General features: G+C 43.3%; 1 protein-coding gene across 1 annotated transcript; it reads right to left on the bottom strand.

Annotated features, from left to right (window-relative positions):
* Positions 1-3,198: 3,198 nt before the first annotated feature.
* LOC133225966 (G-protein coupled receptor 55-like) lies at positions 3,199-5,512 on the bottom strand. Its single transcript, XM_061378946.1, has 2 exons — positions 5,075-5,512; positions 3,199-4,407 (listed from the first exon to the last, which is right to left on the bottom strand). The coding sequence occupies exon 2, from the start codon at positions 4,376-4,378 to the stop codon at positions 3,461-3,463; it is 918 nt and encodes a 305-aa protein (XP_061234930.1). The 5' UTR covers positions 4,379-4,407; positions 5,075-5,512; the 3' UTR covers positions 3,199-3,460.
* Between the last annotated feature and the right edge of the window lie 12,915 nt (positions 5,513-18,427).

Genomic DNA, 18,427 nt, shown 5'->3' with positions numbered 1-18,427 from the left:
ATAGGTTTTTGGTTGTATCAGTATCTAGCAGCAACCCTTTTTATCACATTAGATGATATTGTAAATGTCATTCTCATGGAGTAAGAGTGTATAAAAATCAAAACGAGAAGAACAGAGATAAAATGAAGGAGGTTATAGGTGTTCTTTCCCTTTCTTGGTAGCTAAAGACAATGTTTCATTAGAATTGGTTGCTATGGTAGAAGTTTCTCAGTAAGAAGAAACCCAAAATAGCTTTTCTAGAGATTTCAGTGCCTTCAAAAAGCTGAAGATAGAGGCATGTGAAAGGGGAAGGGGGGATGGCAGGGGGTTGGAACTAGATGATCTTAAGGTCCATTCCAACCTTAGCTGTTCTGTGAAGACAGGACTGAGTAAGGTGACTTCGAGCACTTGATTGCATTGTAGCTTTACATGGCCTGTTGCAAATCTAGGAGCAAAATGCACAGGCTGAGCCTGTGAGTCAGAGTATCCTCCCACCGGAACTGGGCACATTCAGGGCTTTATGTGTCTCTGTCACACCCAGGTCAGCAATGGAAATGCTCCATCACTTTATTGTGTCACTTAGAACGTTTTTACTTGTTTATAAGACTTTGATCTCATACCGCTAGGAAATGTAACAGATGAAAAGAGCATACAAACAGCTTTGCTCTGTGGGGAAATAACTGTGAAGAGAGCTGGGGTGTGTTTTCTGTATGTGCCTGTCTGTAGTACTCCACTTTCACAGCAAAATTAACTATTTCACACTTCTTGTCTGTGCAGTTTTTTTCAGAAGGCTTCTTCCTAGCATCTGGAGTGCTATAAATTCATCTTTAGCTCATGGCACTGTCTTTCTGCAGAGAAAACAAAGGACAGTTCTAACCCTCTCTAGTGGCAATAGAAATGCTGAAAATGCTTTGAGAGGAGTATATGCATATGAGGATTTCTATAAAAGCCTATACATTTACCTTGAGACTTACTTTTCTGAGGTTTTTCTCATTATCACTGACAATTGTATTTACCATGTGGCATTGCTCATGGTAAATATTTTGTTCCATTCATTGTATGTGAATATCTTTCATAAAACATTAAAGGCAATAGTGAAATCTGTACGAAGTACTGCATCCCTGGTGCCTGTGCCGATTCTTTCTTTTTTTTGATTGGGATTTCTGTGCTTATATGCTAATATCATCAGTGATGTTTTCTCTTAAACCTTGTCCCTTCTCAATCCAAACAGATACTTCTTGAGCCTGAAACACAAGAGAATAGCTGTACCAGAAGAACAGAAATGTGGAAAGCAAAGGACATATGTACACAGATAGTGGAGATCTAAGTTTAAGTTTCACTGCTAGGCTTTTCCACATCTCAACCTCCAATGGCCAGAAACACTGAAAAAACATAGGGGGGAAGCTTGAGAGAAAAAGAAATGGCTTTAACTTGTCCCTTATACAATTACAACTATGCTTAAGTTGGTCAGCATACCTGCCTCCTCTAACAGGATGTTATTGCTGAGGTAGGTAGCCAAGAACCCCTGAATTCCTAAATTCAGAACTCTAAATGAAATGGCAGTGCAAGTTACTGTATGATGTGGAATCAAGGACAGCAGGGAAACAAGTAAGAAAGAACATACACACTTACAAATGGGGGGGGGGGGGGGGAAGCTGAGCAACAGAGGAAAACCAGAACTTTAGGCAAGCTTCTAGTCTCAGTTGTAACAGTGTAGGCCCAAAGACACACTGGTAAAACTAATGGACGTACCACAGACTGTAGAAAAGCAATTGAGATCAGTTTTCTCTCATACTTTGGCATTTTCTGCCTCTAGAGGTAGTGACAAAATCCCTGTTACCTATGTTCAGGCATCATATAAGTGGAGGACCTCTTGGCATTGCCCACTGATTTGAGAAGTAAAAGATATCTTCTGCATTTCTTGTGTTTTTTTATTAACTCTGCTTCCAAAAGGACCTTAAGTTGCAGTGGTAAAACCCTGGTGTCTATTGGAGTGCAGTTAGTTAAGAGGTAAGTTATAAGCAAGGATGTGATGAGGATTCAGTATCTGTGAGCAGAGAAGTTAGATATTCTGAGGGAACAAATGGAAATGGCAATTGATATGGAGAGGGAATTCTTGCTGGAATATCCTGGTGGGTTTTATTTTCATGCACTTGAACATGAGTGAGACATTAGTCAAAATGCACAGCCCTTGTAACCTCAGAAGCACGGTTCATTGTCTGAACACTAAAACAACTCTGTAAACAGCAGCACACACTTATATCTATGTTTGGTGAGTGTTTGCCTCCTCAGCAGCTGGACTTGTTTGGTACAATCTCATACACAGAAGTAACAACTTAGAAAATTTCACTTTTAAGAGCTGGAGTCTCCAAATGCAGTCACCTGCTTGGGGAAGAAATCAATGTACAGTTTGTGTGTTGCCCTTCTCCAAAGTGTACAGAGAAAAGACAATTCAAAGACTGGGATTAGTACCTCTGCCTACGAGAGGCATTGCAAGGATCCAGCTCAACATGACCATGAAATCTGCTTCAGTTGTCGGCATCCTCATCACTCAGGAAAGGCAGCAATTGGGTGACCCTGAGCAGTGAGCTGCCTTTCTCCAGGCTGGATGCATGTTGTCATTCAGTTTATCTAGACGCCTATAAGCACTGTTAAGAAGTAACTGACTGGCACATTAGGCTCCTGCTGGTGGATTAATTTTTTATTGCCTTGTTTATTTGGTTTGTTTATTATTAGTGCTCAGCTTGCTCCAAGGTTTGAAAGGTTGCTTTCCCCCTGGGATCCTGTGTTGCTGGCTGCTGCTTTAGGGATCAGGGCTGTTCTTAACCTTCAGTAAGGTGGGTGTTGTTCCTTCAGAATCACGTATTTGCTACTACATTGGGCTTTTAACTTCATGTTCTTGTTAGTTTTGGCTCTGTTTATGAAGCTAGGTTTGTAACCAAGAAGGAAGGATCAGATATGTGAAAAACCTGTGAGTAGGAGAGGAGCTGGTGAGGAAGCCTGGAACTGGGGTAGTTAATCTGAGCTATCCACGGACTAAACAGAATTTAGTTTTGAAGCTTTTTACTTCCAAGTCTGTTTCTCAGCAGCCCAAGTCTGTAGTGGCTGAAGTCCTGAAGAAGGTTTGCAGGTGAAGTGTAGACAAGGAGGCTGAAAGATCCTACCCCATGTAAGTGATTATTTGTTTTGGTTTTATACAAAGTAAAGAGGAATCACATCTAAAAAGACATGCATCATCATTTATAGAGATAATTCCATTTCTTTTTACCCATAAATGCTAACACAAAACATTATGGAAGAAAACAAAAAAAAGTTAAGAGCAGTCCCCTGGGAATGGACTTAGTTCTGTTTCTTATGAACTATTTTCAGATTTGAATATTTAAAATAAATTGCTTACATAAGCAGTTCAGGACCCTGAATTTCCCATGAAAACCTCAGACACATCACAAGTAACTAACATGCAGCATGTGGATCACAGCTTTCATGTGACTCTGTATACAGTGTTTTGCAATGGGTCTTCCATTGACTCCTTTAAAACAAAATAATAGCATGTCCCATCAAGACAGCAGTTCAGGTTTGCCCAGCAAAGGGTGACCTGAAGGATGTCTCGTAGCACCTGCTGAAACCTGGTGTGAATGATGTTATTCTTCACCAAGAAGTACAGGAAGTATGCCACGTGGTAAGGTGTGAAGCAGACCAGAAATGCCACAAGGTTTGTCACCACTATCATCTCTGCCCTCGTGGTGTGTGTTTGGGGGTTATCTGGTTTTCTGTGCTTTCTTAGGCACCTGACGGTCTGAGCAGTGCAGAAGGTCATGGTTGCCATGCTGACGAAGAAGGTGGCCTCCAAGGCACTGAACAGGCCTGCATTTTCCCATGTGCTCTTGGAGAAGTTATGGAAGCAGGATGAGATATTGTGGCCCTTTCCATGCAGCTGGAAAGTAGAGACTGTCCCGGCTGAGGTGCCCAGGCAGATGATAGCACAGACCATAGCAGCTTTCTTGACGGATCGCAGGGTGGGAGCTGTGAAAGGGTGCCGGATGGCAATGTACCGGTCTACGCAGATGCAGAGGGAAATGAGGATGCTGCCATACATGTTTACAAAGTAAAGACTCTCCAAGGTGGAGCAAAACACAGATCCCAAGTTCCACTGATCCTGAAGGTGGTAGGAAATGATTTTAAAAGGAAGAGTAAACAGCAACAAAGTATCCAGGAAAATAAGGGCTACCATGTAGACTGTAGACTCTGAAAGCTTTTTAACCTTAAAAAACAGGAACGACAAAGCCATCACATTGAACAGCAATCCCACAGTGAATATGGGGGTGTACATGATGAGCTGGAATAGTTCCACAGTAGCACTGATACTGCTGATGTTGGTGTTGGCATGGGTCTCATTCATATCTCCAGGTATGAAGAGGTATTCTCCAGCTGGAAGAGAAGAAAATCACCTTCATCACAAAGAAAGGAAAAAGATCACATTTAAGACATGGTACAAAGGCAAATGAGGTCTTTGTGTCCATAGAGATGTTTTTTCCTCTTGGGCTTCTGTGTGCCGAATTGCAGCTGCCAGTAACACAGAGCTTATCATTGCCAAGGTATCTTGGGGCAAGATTGTTCCTCAGAGAGAAGCAAGGATTTCTGAGGTCCAAGCCTCACTGGCACTGTTACCCCAAACTCTGCTGCTCTATAATTTAGGCTAGGCAGAATATAGATGTGACTGCAGCATCCCCTTGGAGTGTTGCAACCTCTTTGCAAAGCCAGGGAAGCAGCCCCTGATTTTAGGGTTACTTGGATTATGGGGATAGAAGCAATTAGCTGAATCGGGTTTCCTGAATCAGATTATTATAAGAGATTTTGGCAAATCAAAAGCATGAAGGGTCCTGCATATTTATTAATGTGAAGATCCCAAATGGTCATTGGCATTCTGCACCCTCTCCAGCCACCACTTGCTGTGATTACCTCTGTCCCTTCTGACAAACTTGCTAAAAGCAGCAGCCAGGAAGTTTCAAACAGGCTATTTCTAGAAAGGGTCAAATCTTTAGAAGCAGAAGGAGATTTAAGAACCCGAGGTTTTGTCTAAAGCAGCCAGACTTACCACAGCAGATAAAGTTGTGTCTGCAGACACAGGAGTTGCAGAAAACAGCTCGTTTCTCCTCCACAAAGAGGGAACTAAAAATGTTGAGGTAGGCACCCTGTGAGAAGGGGTCATGGAGTAATCTTCAGAGGAAGGGTGCCGGTTTGATCCTGCCCTGAAACTCTCTTGATAAGGACCGGGAAGGCTCTCATTGGTTTCTGCAATGCTGGAATCAGCCGGAATCACTTAAAATGCAAATTCACAGGACTAGCTGGTCCTTTCTTCCAGCCACTTCCGTCACAGCAAATGTAACCTGTAAATAAAGCCTTTCAGAGATCTTTCTGTCAGCATGCAGGAATTACATTTGATCTGCTGCTCTCTAATTGTTATTACTTCCACCTAGTGCCTTTCCTGTATGAGTTACTGATCTTGGTGCTGTTTCATTTCAGACTTGTGAACCTGTTTTCAAATGCACAAAGTTCCTGTTCTGCAGATCAAGTTACTCCGTGAATATTTCAGAGCTAAGGCTGTCCTGCACAGTGATTTGAGGGGGATTAGTGTCAGCAAAGAGGAAATGTAATTATTTCTTAAAACCTAGCAGTTACTGTTAAGAAGACAGAGCAGTTTGGCTGTTTGCTTCTTGAGGACACACTGATGCCAGATGAATGATTCTGCAAGATACTTGTTTACATTGCAGAAGTGAGAAAACCAGGGGTAGAAACCCAGCCTGATGAGGAGAATGGGGTGCTGGCAGGGCTATGGGTGCAGGAAAGCATCCATCTAGTGGTGTCAGATAGAGGGTTCCATCCACTGCTGTAGCAGGTACAGGTTTTATTCAGTTCCCTGCAGTTGGCAATGCTGCTGGCTGTGTAAAGCCTCCTCCAGCAGAGCACCACTGCCTATAAGGCATGGTGGGGGGACATGGTTCAGTGCAGCAGCAACCCTGCCAGCAGTACCTGCTCTGCTGCCATCTGGGGGGGACTGAGGCTGGTTGGAGGGGAAATAATGCATTTCCCCTCCCCAGATAGAAAATAAAAACATGAGTTTGTGAAGCACCTGGGAATCTGAGAGGCTGGAGGGGAGAAGTACCCCTTGTTACGCTGCAGGTTGTTCACTGCCTGGGAGTTCAACCCTCCTGCAGTTACGGGGCTGGGGAGTTTGTTGGGAGCTGGGTTGTGTCCCATGGCAGATGAGGGGTTCAACTGGTGACCTGGGCAGAGACACTGCCCAATATGCTGCTCTGCTGAGTCCCCTCCATCAAATGAAACACTTTGAGTCTAACACTGGGAGGGAACCCATTACAGAGAAATAGGATTTCAGCTTCATAGCAAGATTTTTTACCTGAGAAAAATCTACTTATGATAAAAAGGCATTTTAGACCAGAGTCTGTTGTGTAGATCTGTAAGCAAAGCTGAAAACATTTTTAAAGCATGAACAAAAAGGGTAGCTCTGTTCATTCTTAAGAATGAATAGTAGATATGCTATAAACAAAGCAAGTTATATCAAATATATTTAGTTTTCAGCTCTTGTAGCAAGAGAAAAGCTGTTAAGGTTTTACTACAGTGGAATATTCTTTCTCACCATCTTACCTTTGGGTTGTGTCTAGCTCTGCTTGGTGACTTTTCTTCCTTCTCAGCTTGTAGAATCCTTGAGCCTTGTGTTGTTTTTTGGAGGCAGTGGAGTGAGCTGCATGCAAATGGTTTGTCAGGATGCCAGGAAGCATGAAGTGCTGCTGATTTCGGTTTCATCACATATTTCCATTACGGCAGCTGTCTCCCCACGCTGGGTCTGCGTACACGCAATATGTATATAGTATGTCACGCAGAGCTCATTTAAGGATGTAAATGCTTTGTGGGACTAGTGCCTCTGAGTCACCCATTCAAAACAGTATCCAGTGACAGAGAAGGAAATTCTGCCCTTACAGACCTTTGTCTTTTTTATTCTACAAGACATGGTTTTATTGACTGTAGGTAACATCTGTGGATAGTATAAGCTGTTAAAATGTGCTTTAAGCTAAATCCTAAGCTGTTGCTGTCATTGTTTCCATTACTTTTCATGATACCAAAAGGAAAAACGAGGTCATTGATTTTCAATGTTGATGAGATATGTTCATTTCCAGTTGGTATTTTAAAGAAAATACAGGATTTACTCTAAAATTTGTTTATACCCCTAGGGAACAGGACATGTGCCCATGAAGAGTGTCAGGGACTGATTTTGATTAGGTAGGAAGGGGGGAAAAATATTTAATTTCTCTCTTTTTTTTTTTTTTATTCTTTCTTTTTCTTCCCCCCTTGCACATGTGTTTTCAATCTTCTTACCAAAGGGGGAAAGCAGTGCCAAAAGGGTAGTTTTTCTTGGTCCTCTGCATAGCCCATAGGTAGGAAATCTGAGGATTATATTGGCTGGATTCAAACTGCATCTGTGAAAGCAGTGGGGGATAGGAGATAAGAGAAAAAAATAGTGCTTGGGGTTTCCCCATGGTATTTCACTCAAAATGACTCTACTGAAGTAAAAATAGAAGAAACACTACCAAGGGGAAAAAAAAAAACATGATAGAAAGTCTGAGTAAACGATACTTCATTGCATTCCTCAGCTAGGTTTCACTTCTGATACTGCCACCAGTGCTTGGAGCGGATGTTCTGTCTTCCCCATTCAAAGTTTCCACTTCACATACTTGGAGCATTCTCTTCTTTCTCATTTTCTCTTTGATACTCATACTCTTATGCTACCTAAGTGCTGCCCACCTCACCAGAAGCATGCCTCCTTGGGCCTGCTTGCTGCACAAAGCCCCATGTGGATAGGAATCTGGAGAAAGATGATTTGGAAATGGGAGGATGAGAAAGAAGCAATGCCAGCTTGGCACATCATAGTCCAGGCACCAGCAGTGGTTGTTCCACTTTTTTATTCCAGCAAACTTCCTCGTGATGTTTTTTAGGGGGGATCTGTGGAGAAATGGCCAGAAAGGCATGCAGGAGGTACAAATGCACTTGGGACAAGGTGTGAAGACTCCTCTCCTTTCACAGGGTGAAAAAGGGTGATGCTGAGGGCTGATGGAGAGGAGAAAATTAAACCCAGTGAGCAGTGTAATGGATAGTCCATGAAGGACTCCAAGACTGTTGGTCAATAGCTTACTTGTGATGCAAGAAAGCTGTAGGAAGTCAGGGTCACTTTCTTACTGCAGGCTTTGCTCTGTGCTAATGGGACAGGACTCTTCATGAAGTCCTCAAGGAGAGGAGGTCTGTCTCTTTTCTTGCAGACAAGGGAGAAGAGGGCTACACCATGCAAACTCTGCTCTGTCCTTTGTACCCCTGTGTATGTCACTGATGCCACCAGTGTGTGAAGCACTTGCTGCTTTGTGCAATTTCAGATGCTGACTGCACCACCTTTTCCTTCTTCCTGACAAAGGAACTGTTCCATGTACTTATTTTTGCTAGTATTGAGGACATGGCTATATTGCTACTTGCACGCAGACCTCCCCTTCGCACCATGCACATATCCCTGGTTGGGACCCACCCTTCTCCTTGCAGTGCCAGGCTTTGCCAGCCATCCCAAGGCACTGTTGGTCTGTTGTTGTGTCCTGACACTGGACCATACCACAGACAGCAGTGCCATAGTCCTGGCTCTTAAGCTGTCTGTCCTGGCTCTTGAGAGATTGTCAGTTATGCCACTGCTGACATCCTTCCAGTTTAGAAGCTAGATAAGTACCCGTTGCATTAAACAAGGCTGTGCAGTGGAGATATGGTGTTTTTTTCTTGGTCTAAATCAGAATCTAACCAGTGAGAAAAGTACTTAATTCTGCTTGTGAAGAGACAGCATCCATCGCTATGGACTCCTTGCTTTCTTCCTTGATTTCTCCCTTCAAGTCTCCTCCACTTTTCAGTTTCATTCACCTCCACCTGCTCTCCCATGTCTCCAGGACCCTGGATTTTCTCTGTTTCAGAAGGTCTGCTTTAGCTCTGTGCTATGGAGGAGGCTTCAGAAGCCAGCCAGAAGGAAACAGCAGGAAGTTGGGCAACGCAGGCCACAGCAGAGCAGTGTACGGAGCCTTGGTAGGGTGTTGGAAAAACTTTTACTACTAGAGTGTGCTTGATTAAGGTTGCCATGGGGGGGCTGACAGTATGTCTGAACTCCTTGGTCCTGCTATGAGGCCTTCCTGCATCTCACCTGGGACATGGGCTAAGAGGCTATGGGAGCTTGCTCCTGCCCGCCATGGGCCAAGTACTCGCCTTGGGCTATTGCAGCATCCCACCAGGGCTGCCTGCGCCTCAGGATGTGCCAGAACTGTGATGAAATGTCCCGTCACCTAAGTCTGGCGGCTCTAGAGAGCTGTTTGTTATGGTGATGCTCCATCTTGTGGCTACAGGGGAAATGAGAAACACGGGTTAGGGTTAGGCACCTCTGGTGTCTCTGTGGTGGGTCACCAGGAGGAACAGCTTCTCTTGCAGCTCAGTCAGCTTATTCCACCTGCCTCCACCAACAGAGCTTGTTGTCTTCACCACCCACCATCCTGACAGTCCAGGACAGATGAGAAAAGGGAGAGCAAATAGCTCTGATGATGAGGAGCAGAGAAGGGCAAAGCTCACAAACAACTGAAGTGAGGCTATTCTGTAGAGTAAGTGACCCTGCTGCCTGTGGGGTCTGACCTCAGCCAGTGGCCTTCTCAATGCTGGTTAGTGTCCTCTGAAGGACCCTACAGCTAGACAGAGGTGCCAGCAATCCTTCACTGTGCACCAGTGTCAAGGGTGTCTCAGTGGAGAAAGGGTCCTTTCAAAGCTGGAGGAGCTTAATCTTCTGCCTGGGAGAGCAGGTGAGCTGATTTCTCTTTCTGAGCCCTGGTATGTTTAGTTTTGAAGGGATCTAGTATTTATTGAGACATATATCTCTGTTTCCACAGAGAAATCAGCTGGGAATGCTCCTATGGGACTCCTGAGGCTAGATCAGCAGCGTGGGAGGTTCTTGTACCAGTGCCCCAGGACTAATGAAATGTGAATAAATGCAAAAGGAATACTCCTTTTCCTAAATCTTCTACCATGTTGTGATCTAAGGCCCAGGCAATTCAGGCACTTATTCCCTTACATCCTTACTCTGCTGGTTCTCAAGCTGCAGCCCCAACAGCTACAACTTGGTGGAGATCTGCCTCTTGTGTTTCAGCTCTTTCACTTGTAGTTATTCTCCCACTCCACAAAGCAGTTGTTCAGGCGTGACTTGCTCACCCTGGCTGGGGCTTTACATGCAGATTACTCTGTGTGTCTCCTTCCAGCCTTTTGGCTGAGTCATTTTGATACTTCTTAAGGTGTATTTCTGTATGTTTTCCCCTACTCAAACTACTAGCTATGCTGGTCTTCAACTCATAAGTGGACCTCCAGTCCAAAAGACCCTTAGACACATTTTGAGCTCACAGGGCTGCTCGTATGGCTGAGGAGCTGCATCCTTCTGGTGTGCACCCGTGGTGACCAGGAGAACCTTCATCAGAACCCTCATGGCTCAAGGCTCTGTTTCTTCTTAATGGAAAAGGTCAGTATTCCTTGCCTTGTTTCTGGGGCCTGTGTAATGGCCCAGTGTGTGTCTGTGAAAAATGAAACTTACTTACAGCAGCCTGACAGTAAGTACATGACAGTACTTACAGCAGCCCTCATGGAAGAGAGGAAAGTTTGTTGTATGTCATTGTGAGAAAATAATGAACTAAAGAAGAGTTGTTTTAGGCCAGAGAAATAGTGTGTCTAATATGACATCCTGTCTGACAGAGGCAGCAGTGGATATTTAGGGGAAGAATTCAGTAAGAAAATGCATTCTTATTGTTAACAGTGCTTCTAGCAAGAAGCTTAGCAAATAAGGAAAGCTTGATCTTAAGGCTCCCTTAAGTTCCAGACTTTGCTGTTCCCATATCCCATTGTTTTTCTACTGAGGCCTTAACAGATACCTGCCATGCACTGAGCATGGTATGCACGTATCTGTTTAGTAGACAACTCTAGCATCTTTATGCTGAAAAAAACAGAATGCTTTATCTATGTATCTTTAGCATTTCAGGGAACCAGTTGGATATTTATGGACTATAGTATTTAACTGCTGCTTTCTTCAAAAACAAGCCAAACCACCCGCAACCAAATTGTATGATGCTACAACTTCACTTTTCCAGTGTTTAGTAGAGGTAGTTTGTCTGTTAATACTGCTTAACAGAGAAAGGATATAGGTTACCAGCTGAATCATGGGTTTTAGTTTTCTTTCTTTTTGAAAGACAGCAAACATCAGAGTTTAGATGGTTAGCATGAAGAGACAAATGAGTTAAAAAAGCAGTGAAAGCAGTCAGGATTTGGCAACACTACTTTTCCCCAAATTTGTACTGATAACATATTCCTCAAAGGAAATATTTTTACAGAATAATGCATTTACAAAAGATATATTTTGGGGGAAAAAACCGAAAGCTTTTAATTTTTATTTAAATTAAAATTCTATTTACTTTCTCTGTGTTTTGCCCTATTACTTCATTATGTAAACTGTGTGTACTGTTATTGTGCGAAGTGTCAACTCATGGTCTACTACAACTTTAACAGGTCAGAAGCAATGCATAGGTTTATTATGTCATTATGGACTAGTAGGATTTACTCTTGCTATAACCACTATGCATCCCAGGAGAGACAGAGTTGCACCAATCATGTATGGATGCTCACACTCCTTCTACAAGTCCTACATTCTTTAGACATACTTTGTGTGTCTGCTCTTCCACATTCAGAATTAACTATTCTCTCTTGGTATATGTTGAAAGTATGAAGTAATATACAAAAGAAGTAATCAAAAATGTGACAATCATTTTCCCTATATATGTGATCACTTTCAGTGTTTCTATGTACTTTCAGTAACAGTTTAGATAGTAACAGTTTAGAGGCTGTGTTTATGTGATAAAAGCATTGTGTCTCTGCAGTTACACTCTGTGCAGATTTGGCAAGGATTTTTTCTGTAGTTGAATTCAGGAAGCGGTGGCCTTGGAGCAGATCTTGCACTGTTGTGTGTTGATGGTAGTGTTTGTGCCGAAGCATGTATCATTTAGTCACCTACATTACGGAAATTCGCTGAGCACTCATAATTCATAATTTATTTTTTCCATTATTATTCCTTTGAAGACAGTATGACTTAGAGAGAATCTGTACTTCTAAATATTTGGTTTCTTTGGTCAAGTGTCTCTTGTGCATTTAGCAGAAGGCTTTCTTCTTTTTGTGCCTTGCCAGCACACTCTTTCTCACAACAGGCTCAGGTCTTGAAACACCAGTTTGGTTACGCTAAAGCCTACTGCAGTGCTGCCGATGGTTTCTAGACTATGGTTAAGCAGTGGTGTTAAGCATTTGCTTTCTCCTATGTGAAACGTGTGTGGCATCCCACATGTCTGTGAATCGCAGAAAATAGCCTGCACATTTTTGTTTCCTTTTCACACATTTACAATTTGCTTACGTTTGATACAGTATTTTTTTGAGTAGGGTGTTTTTTTCTTTTTTAGCTTTGGTTGCTAACAGTTTATGCAGAAGCAAGTCCAGTCCCTCATTCATTTCATGTTCAGATGAAAGGCAGAGGAAAACTTCTGATAGCTTTGTGTTCTTTGTCACTGTGGTCATTTAGCATTAGGTACCTCTGCAAGAGCTGTTTTCTGACCTGCTCTCTCTTCTCAGAAGAGCTACTGTGCCATAATTACATTTGGGTGCAGAAAGGGAACTCTGAATTTCCAGCCCTATTTTGAACACAAGCCCCTTTAAAAGCTTTTGACTGATGGAATAGGCTAGACTATTTAATTTGGAAGGGACCTACAATGATCATCGAGTCCAGCTGCCAAGTCAAAGCATGTTGTTAAGGGCACTAAGCCTTTTAAACACTGACAGTCTTGGACCATCAACCACCTCTCTAGAAAGTGTGTTCCAGTGTTTGACCACCCTTCACGTAAAAAAAAACGCTTTCTAAAGCCCAGTCTAAGACTCCCCTGGTGCAGTTTTGAACCACTCCTCTCGTTGCATACCAGGGAGATCAGCACCTTCATCTCCAATTCCCCTTCTCACGAAACTGTGCAGGCCAGTAAGATTGCCCCTCAGCCTCCTTTCTTCCAAACTAAACAAACCCAAAGTCCTTAGCTGCTCTGTGTTAGGACATTTCTCTGAATGCATTCAAGGACCTTCACATCCATCTTAATTGGAGAGGCCCAGCGCTAAACGCAGTATTCAATGTGAGGCTGCACCAATGATGAATACAGAGGGATAACCACCTCTTTCAACCAGCTGGTTATACTGTGATGCACCCCAGGATGCAGTTTGCCCTGATGGATGCTAATGACTTGTGGACAACTTCCCATTGCCTGACATTGAAACTGATAGAAGGGTTTCTCCTTATGGGATGGGGCAGGGAAGGTCTCTTCTGCAGCACGTGTGGGACAGGAGGCAAGAACCCTGGCACATGCTGGCCAGGACTCTGCAAGGGAGTTTGAATAGTGGTAACTGGCTTGTTCCTGTCCTGCAGGCTGGAACCAGTGCTTGTTGTAAACCAAAGCAGTGAAATAAAGTGCTTGAAGAGACTGGTTACTGAGCAGTCTCACTATTAAACACTATGGTTTAATAGTGTGAATAATCCCCTTAGAGTTGGTTTACCTACAAAATGAGGAATATGTGAGGCTTAATGTTTGTGGGGCAATATGTACAGAGTAGTTTTGCTTAGAAAAGCATTTGGTGAACCACATTCAGCACATAACTGAAGCTTAGAAGCATGTTCAGGAAAGTACTCAGCAAGTGGCATGTTTAACCCTCTGAGTCCCTTGTACTGCAGGGTTTGGGGAGAGAAAGATTCAAGCATTGTTTCAAGAAATAACCTGTAAATAACATGATTTAAGGGAAGTAGTTCTTCCCAATACCTGTTGTTTTGCATCTGTTTGTTGTTCCATCGAATCCTACTAAGTTCTTGGCTTTGAGAGAAGAGATGCAATTTAGTAGAATGCATTTTCCTTTTCTGTTTTGTTTTGTTGCCCCCCCCTTCCCCCTACTGTGGAAGTGGTGAGATTTGATCATGTTTGCAAGTAAAGGCTGATATTTTCTTTATGATTTCTTGCACCTCTGATTGTTCAGTAAGGCCAAATTTTTTACTGTTTGTTCTCTCTAAGCCAGCAGCTGCACATATTTATGGGGACAAGCAGGACACAATAGGAGACAGAAGAAAGACAGAGGAAAGGGGTTTGATGGCCTTTTCACTTTTTTCATGGGGATTCAGCTGAATGTGCTTTCTATATGTTTTCCATCTGTCCTCACTGCAGGTGTGTGCAATATGTTCCTGCCCCGCAGCACAAGGGCAGGGAGAGGTTCATGCCACCTGCACTCTGTTATGTATATGTAACTATATGGTACAGTATGCATGCATAGTTAGATGAGTAGTTCCTATTGAAAGGAGCTTATGTGGCACCACAACCTGGGTTTCAACCAAGTGAAGGAAGAGCCCCTGCTCCTGCCCTTTCCTTCATGCCATCCTCCCTCTTTCCACCAGCCATCTCTTGCTTTCCTCAGAGGGCTGAGGCTGCACCATTCTGTGACTTTTGTCTCTATTTTCTGTGCCTCCAGTGAAAGGTTTAAAGGGCTTTTGGTAACCAGCATTTGCTGTGAGTTTAAAAATGTCTGTCTTCTTGCCTGAAAATGGAGCTTATTGAACTTGTTATTTTATAACGTGGTATGCTTATGTTTCAGACTCCTCACACTTATTAATTCTTACTGAAATTGAATTGATTACAATAAATACAACACTGATGAAGTTGTTATGAGCATTTATCAGGCCACATCCTTTTCCTGTTGTTTTCCTGGTATGCAGCTCTGAAGTCAAATATTCAAACATATTAGCATAATTTTTTTCTGGTCTTGAGCATTTCTTTGTAAATAACCACAACCACTGAAGCCAAACTAAGTAGGCCTGTAGCTTTGATGCTTATTTAGCAGTTAGGCTTGTGAGCTTAAGTACAGGGGGAGGGGGAGAAACTCTTAGAATACCTTTTTCTTTAACTACGAGATTATTCGTGACATAGTTCAATGATTGCAGAGTTTTGCAATGATGACACCTGCTTCTTCCAAGTAAATTGTTCCAGGATCCAGAACATTGTTTCTTCCATTCCTCTGTATCTCATAAACTTGTGAAATTTAGGTCAAATTCAATATCAAGATGAGTCCAAGTTTCTAAAACTGCGGTTTATTAGCATATACATAGCCTGTCACATTTCAGAAAAATCTCTTCCTGGAGCTTCTTTTAAACTGCCCTGGTTTATCAAACTAAGAAATATTGATCAGTTTTGTATAGGATAACTCTTGCTTTTGATTCTGGATTGAGGGGAAACCCATCCATGCTGATTTAATTGTATTTCCCCCCACAAACAAATATGGCTTCCTACTTTTTTGCTCAACAGCACCTTCCACACCAATCTCCGAAGGGTTAGGGTTAGGGTTAGGGTAATCTCAGCAGGACAGAGATTTACAGGCAGTGCGTGATGTTACTGTAAAACCATTTCTTTTTGTCACCTTGATGCTAGTTAGACCGTGGCACTTTGTGTACAGATGAACCACAGAGCGAATGTGAGTGGTGGGTTTTGGTTTGTGTTTAGCTGAGTTTTCACAGCCAGGTTGTGCGTTGCTGCTCTGCATGGCTGTGGAGGAAACACAGCTTGTATTTAGTCCCCTCCAGCTTGTCGGGGATCCAGAGGCCGGTTGCTATTCAACAGAAGGGCAGGAAAAGCAGGCAGGACCTTAGTGCTGGGAGCCTAAAGATTGCCACCTTGTGCCTTCCTTCTGGTGGGCCATGCTTGGTGGTGGCTGATCTCCTCTTCAGGTATCTCTCTGCTTGTAGTAAAGGGCTGTGTTTTAAGTTGCCTTCATTACTTACAGGTGTTCCATTTAATTTCATTACATTTCAGATAGGTCCATCTTCTATACCAAGGCACAGGAGATACCAAGGCTGCATCATGCTGCAGAAGGTGAAGCTGGGTGAGTGACTGAGAAGGGTCTGAGCTCTCTGCAGCAAACATCCCAGCAAGAAGGAAACCCAAGCAGCGTTTTTGTGCTCATGTTTTTTTCACGTTGCGCACCAGTTACTTCATTACCCTCTGTTTTTCACTTTTTACTTAGCACCACATTCTTCACCCTGAGGCACACACACAGCGTTCAGGACTCCCAGCTAGCAGAAATGAGAAGACATATGACTCAATCCCACGCTTTCCAGTGTACAGGAAAAAGCAGCCTTTTTCCTCTGCTGAGGGAAATCTGGGGCAGATTCTCTGAAGAGTCTCAGCCGTGGCTTTCTAGCAAGTGTCAAGCGAGGGAAAGAGTCCCATGGCCAGGCAACTCCCTCAATGGGCAACACGAGGTGGAGGAAGGCAGAGGACATCTGTGGGGTAAGAGGGGGGTGGCTCCTCAGGGTCACCATCATGGGTGCTGGAGGGATGTCTTTTTTTTTTCCCTAGCCTGGAGGATACCTTCCTACCTTAGGTGGAGGTGAGAGGACAAGGAAAGTTGGAAAGTTGGTAAGGAGCCTTTCAATTTAAACAACCCAGGAACAAACCAGTTTTGAGAGCTGAAATGTAAAGGTTAAAAAGTGTAGAAGTCTTGGGAATGGAAGAGGGTTTGCATTTCAGCTGAGGCCATGCTCGGGGACAGAAACATTGCATGGAATGTTAAAATTTGAATAACTGGTGTTGGCTGGAGAAGGATTGTAGTGTATTTGGTACTCTACACGGTACAGCCACTTAAACATTAAGAACTTCTGGTGGAAGAGCATAGCTTGCCCAGCGTTTGTGCCACAGGAAACTCTGTGCCTGCCGAGAGACAGAAAATGCTCCTGGGATCACTATACTAGTGTGCTGGTATCTTGGCTGTCTGTTGTGATGGGGAGCAGACAGTGGTTTATTTATATTGTATAATATGTGTACCATCTGACTTGCTGACCTTTGCAAAGCACCTGATCTGAAGCTCTGTGCCAGGTCTTGTGAATGCAGCAAGTGCGTGTTATGTGTGCTGTCCTTTAGGGACTGCCTTTCAACATGCCCCTCCTTCAGTGCTGTCTCCAGGCTGTGCTTGTGTTAAAGAACTATGCAAGCACATCATGGGAAAAGAGTGGAGCTGAAATCTTTAAAAACTTGAAAAAAATCAATATTTTGTCATTCATGACAGCTGCTGTTAAGAGAGGTTTCTAGCCACACAGATGAGTCATGGATGACAGGCATCACCTGTATGTGATGCACTAGCAGGCATATTTAAAAGGACCATGCCTCAGCTGTGAGCATCACTGTTGTGTCCCTGTGTGCACAAAGGGCTTCTGCTGATATGCCTCCTGCTAATGTTATCTCTGCTTTTTAGGCATTTACAGATCACACTGAAGCTAATGGATGCACTCTCCACCTTCCAATCAAAGAAATTGAGGGAACAGTGACGACTGAAAAAACAGGGACCCAAAGACAAGACTAATGATGATAAGTCCCTGATGCAGATGCTAACTCTGGCATTGACATAGATTGGCAATGCTGTCAGCCACATTAAGTTCTAATTTATTTAAAATAAACAATATTTGGTGTTGCCATTGAAAAGAGTTTTCATCAGTGGGTGCACTGGGTGCAAACAGGATGAAAGATTTAGCTGGTCACACCTCTTGATATATCCAAAGGTCAAATTGTAGGAAGAATGCACCGAAAAGTCAAAGACAGCAGCTTAAACGCAGGAGACAATAACACCAAGCCATTGATGCATGACCAAGGGTGTTTCAAGGGCAAAAGGCTGGGAGAAAGGTGTAGCTAAAGGCTGAAAGTGGGGAAACGTCTCCTTGCTAATTCCCACCTACTGGATTCTGGGAGACAGAGCATGATTTATATTCTCTGTTTACAAGCTAAGGTTAAGTCTTGTCAGGTTTTCACAGGAGAGAATTCTCACTGATTGGTTTGCTGAAGGTGGTGATAGCAAATTCTGCCTCTGAAGAGCTACCTGGACACATTTTATACATAATAGACTTGGTACTTGGTGCACTTATGAAATACTTTAATTGATGGTAGGAGTTTTTTGCTTCTGTTTTTCTCCTGTCTGCAGTATTGAGCCAACACAGGGGCAATTCCCACTGACTTAGACTGAAATCCACAACTGATGATACTAGAAGCATTAGGCTGTGTTCTAAATGAATAATGGTGTAAGAGAGAGCAGGGGTTTGCTTTCCAGCATGAGCGTGGAAAGGGAGCATGTGCTCATTCTCTCACATTGTCAGCATCCTTGCTGGTGAGGCTCTGGCTGTAGCATCAGCTTTGGTCCCTTCTTATGTTTGTCTGTTGCCAGAAAACAGTAGTGAAATGGATTTCTAGGGAGTTTAGCCAGCACAGAATTTGTTTGACAGGGATGT

This window comes from Neopsephotus bourkii, unplaced genomic scaffold (assembly GCF_033783945.1).
Source record: "Neopsephotus bourkii isolate Nb327-2 ecotype Australia unplaced genomic scaffold, CSIRO-AGI_Nbou_v1 NB_1768, whole genome shotgun sequence".
Lineage (NCBI taxonomy): Eukaryota > Metazoa > Chordata > Aves > Psittaciformes > Psittacidae > Neopsephotus > Neopsephotus bourkii.
This window is presented reverse-complemented; position numbering and strand designations above follow the sequence as displayed.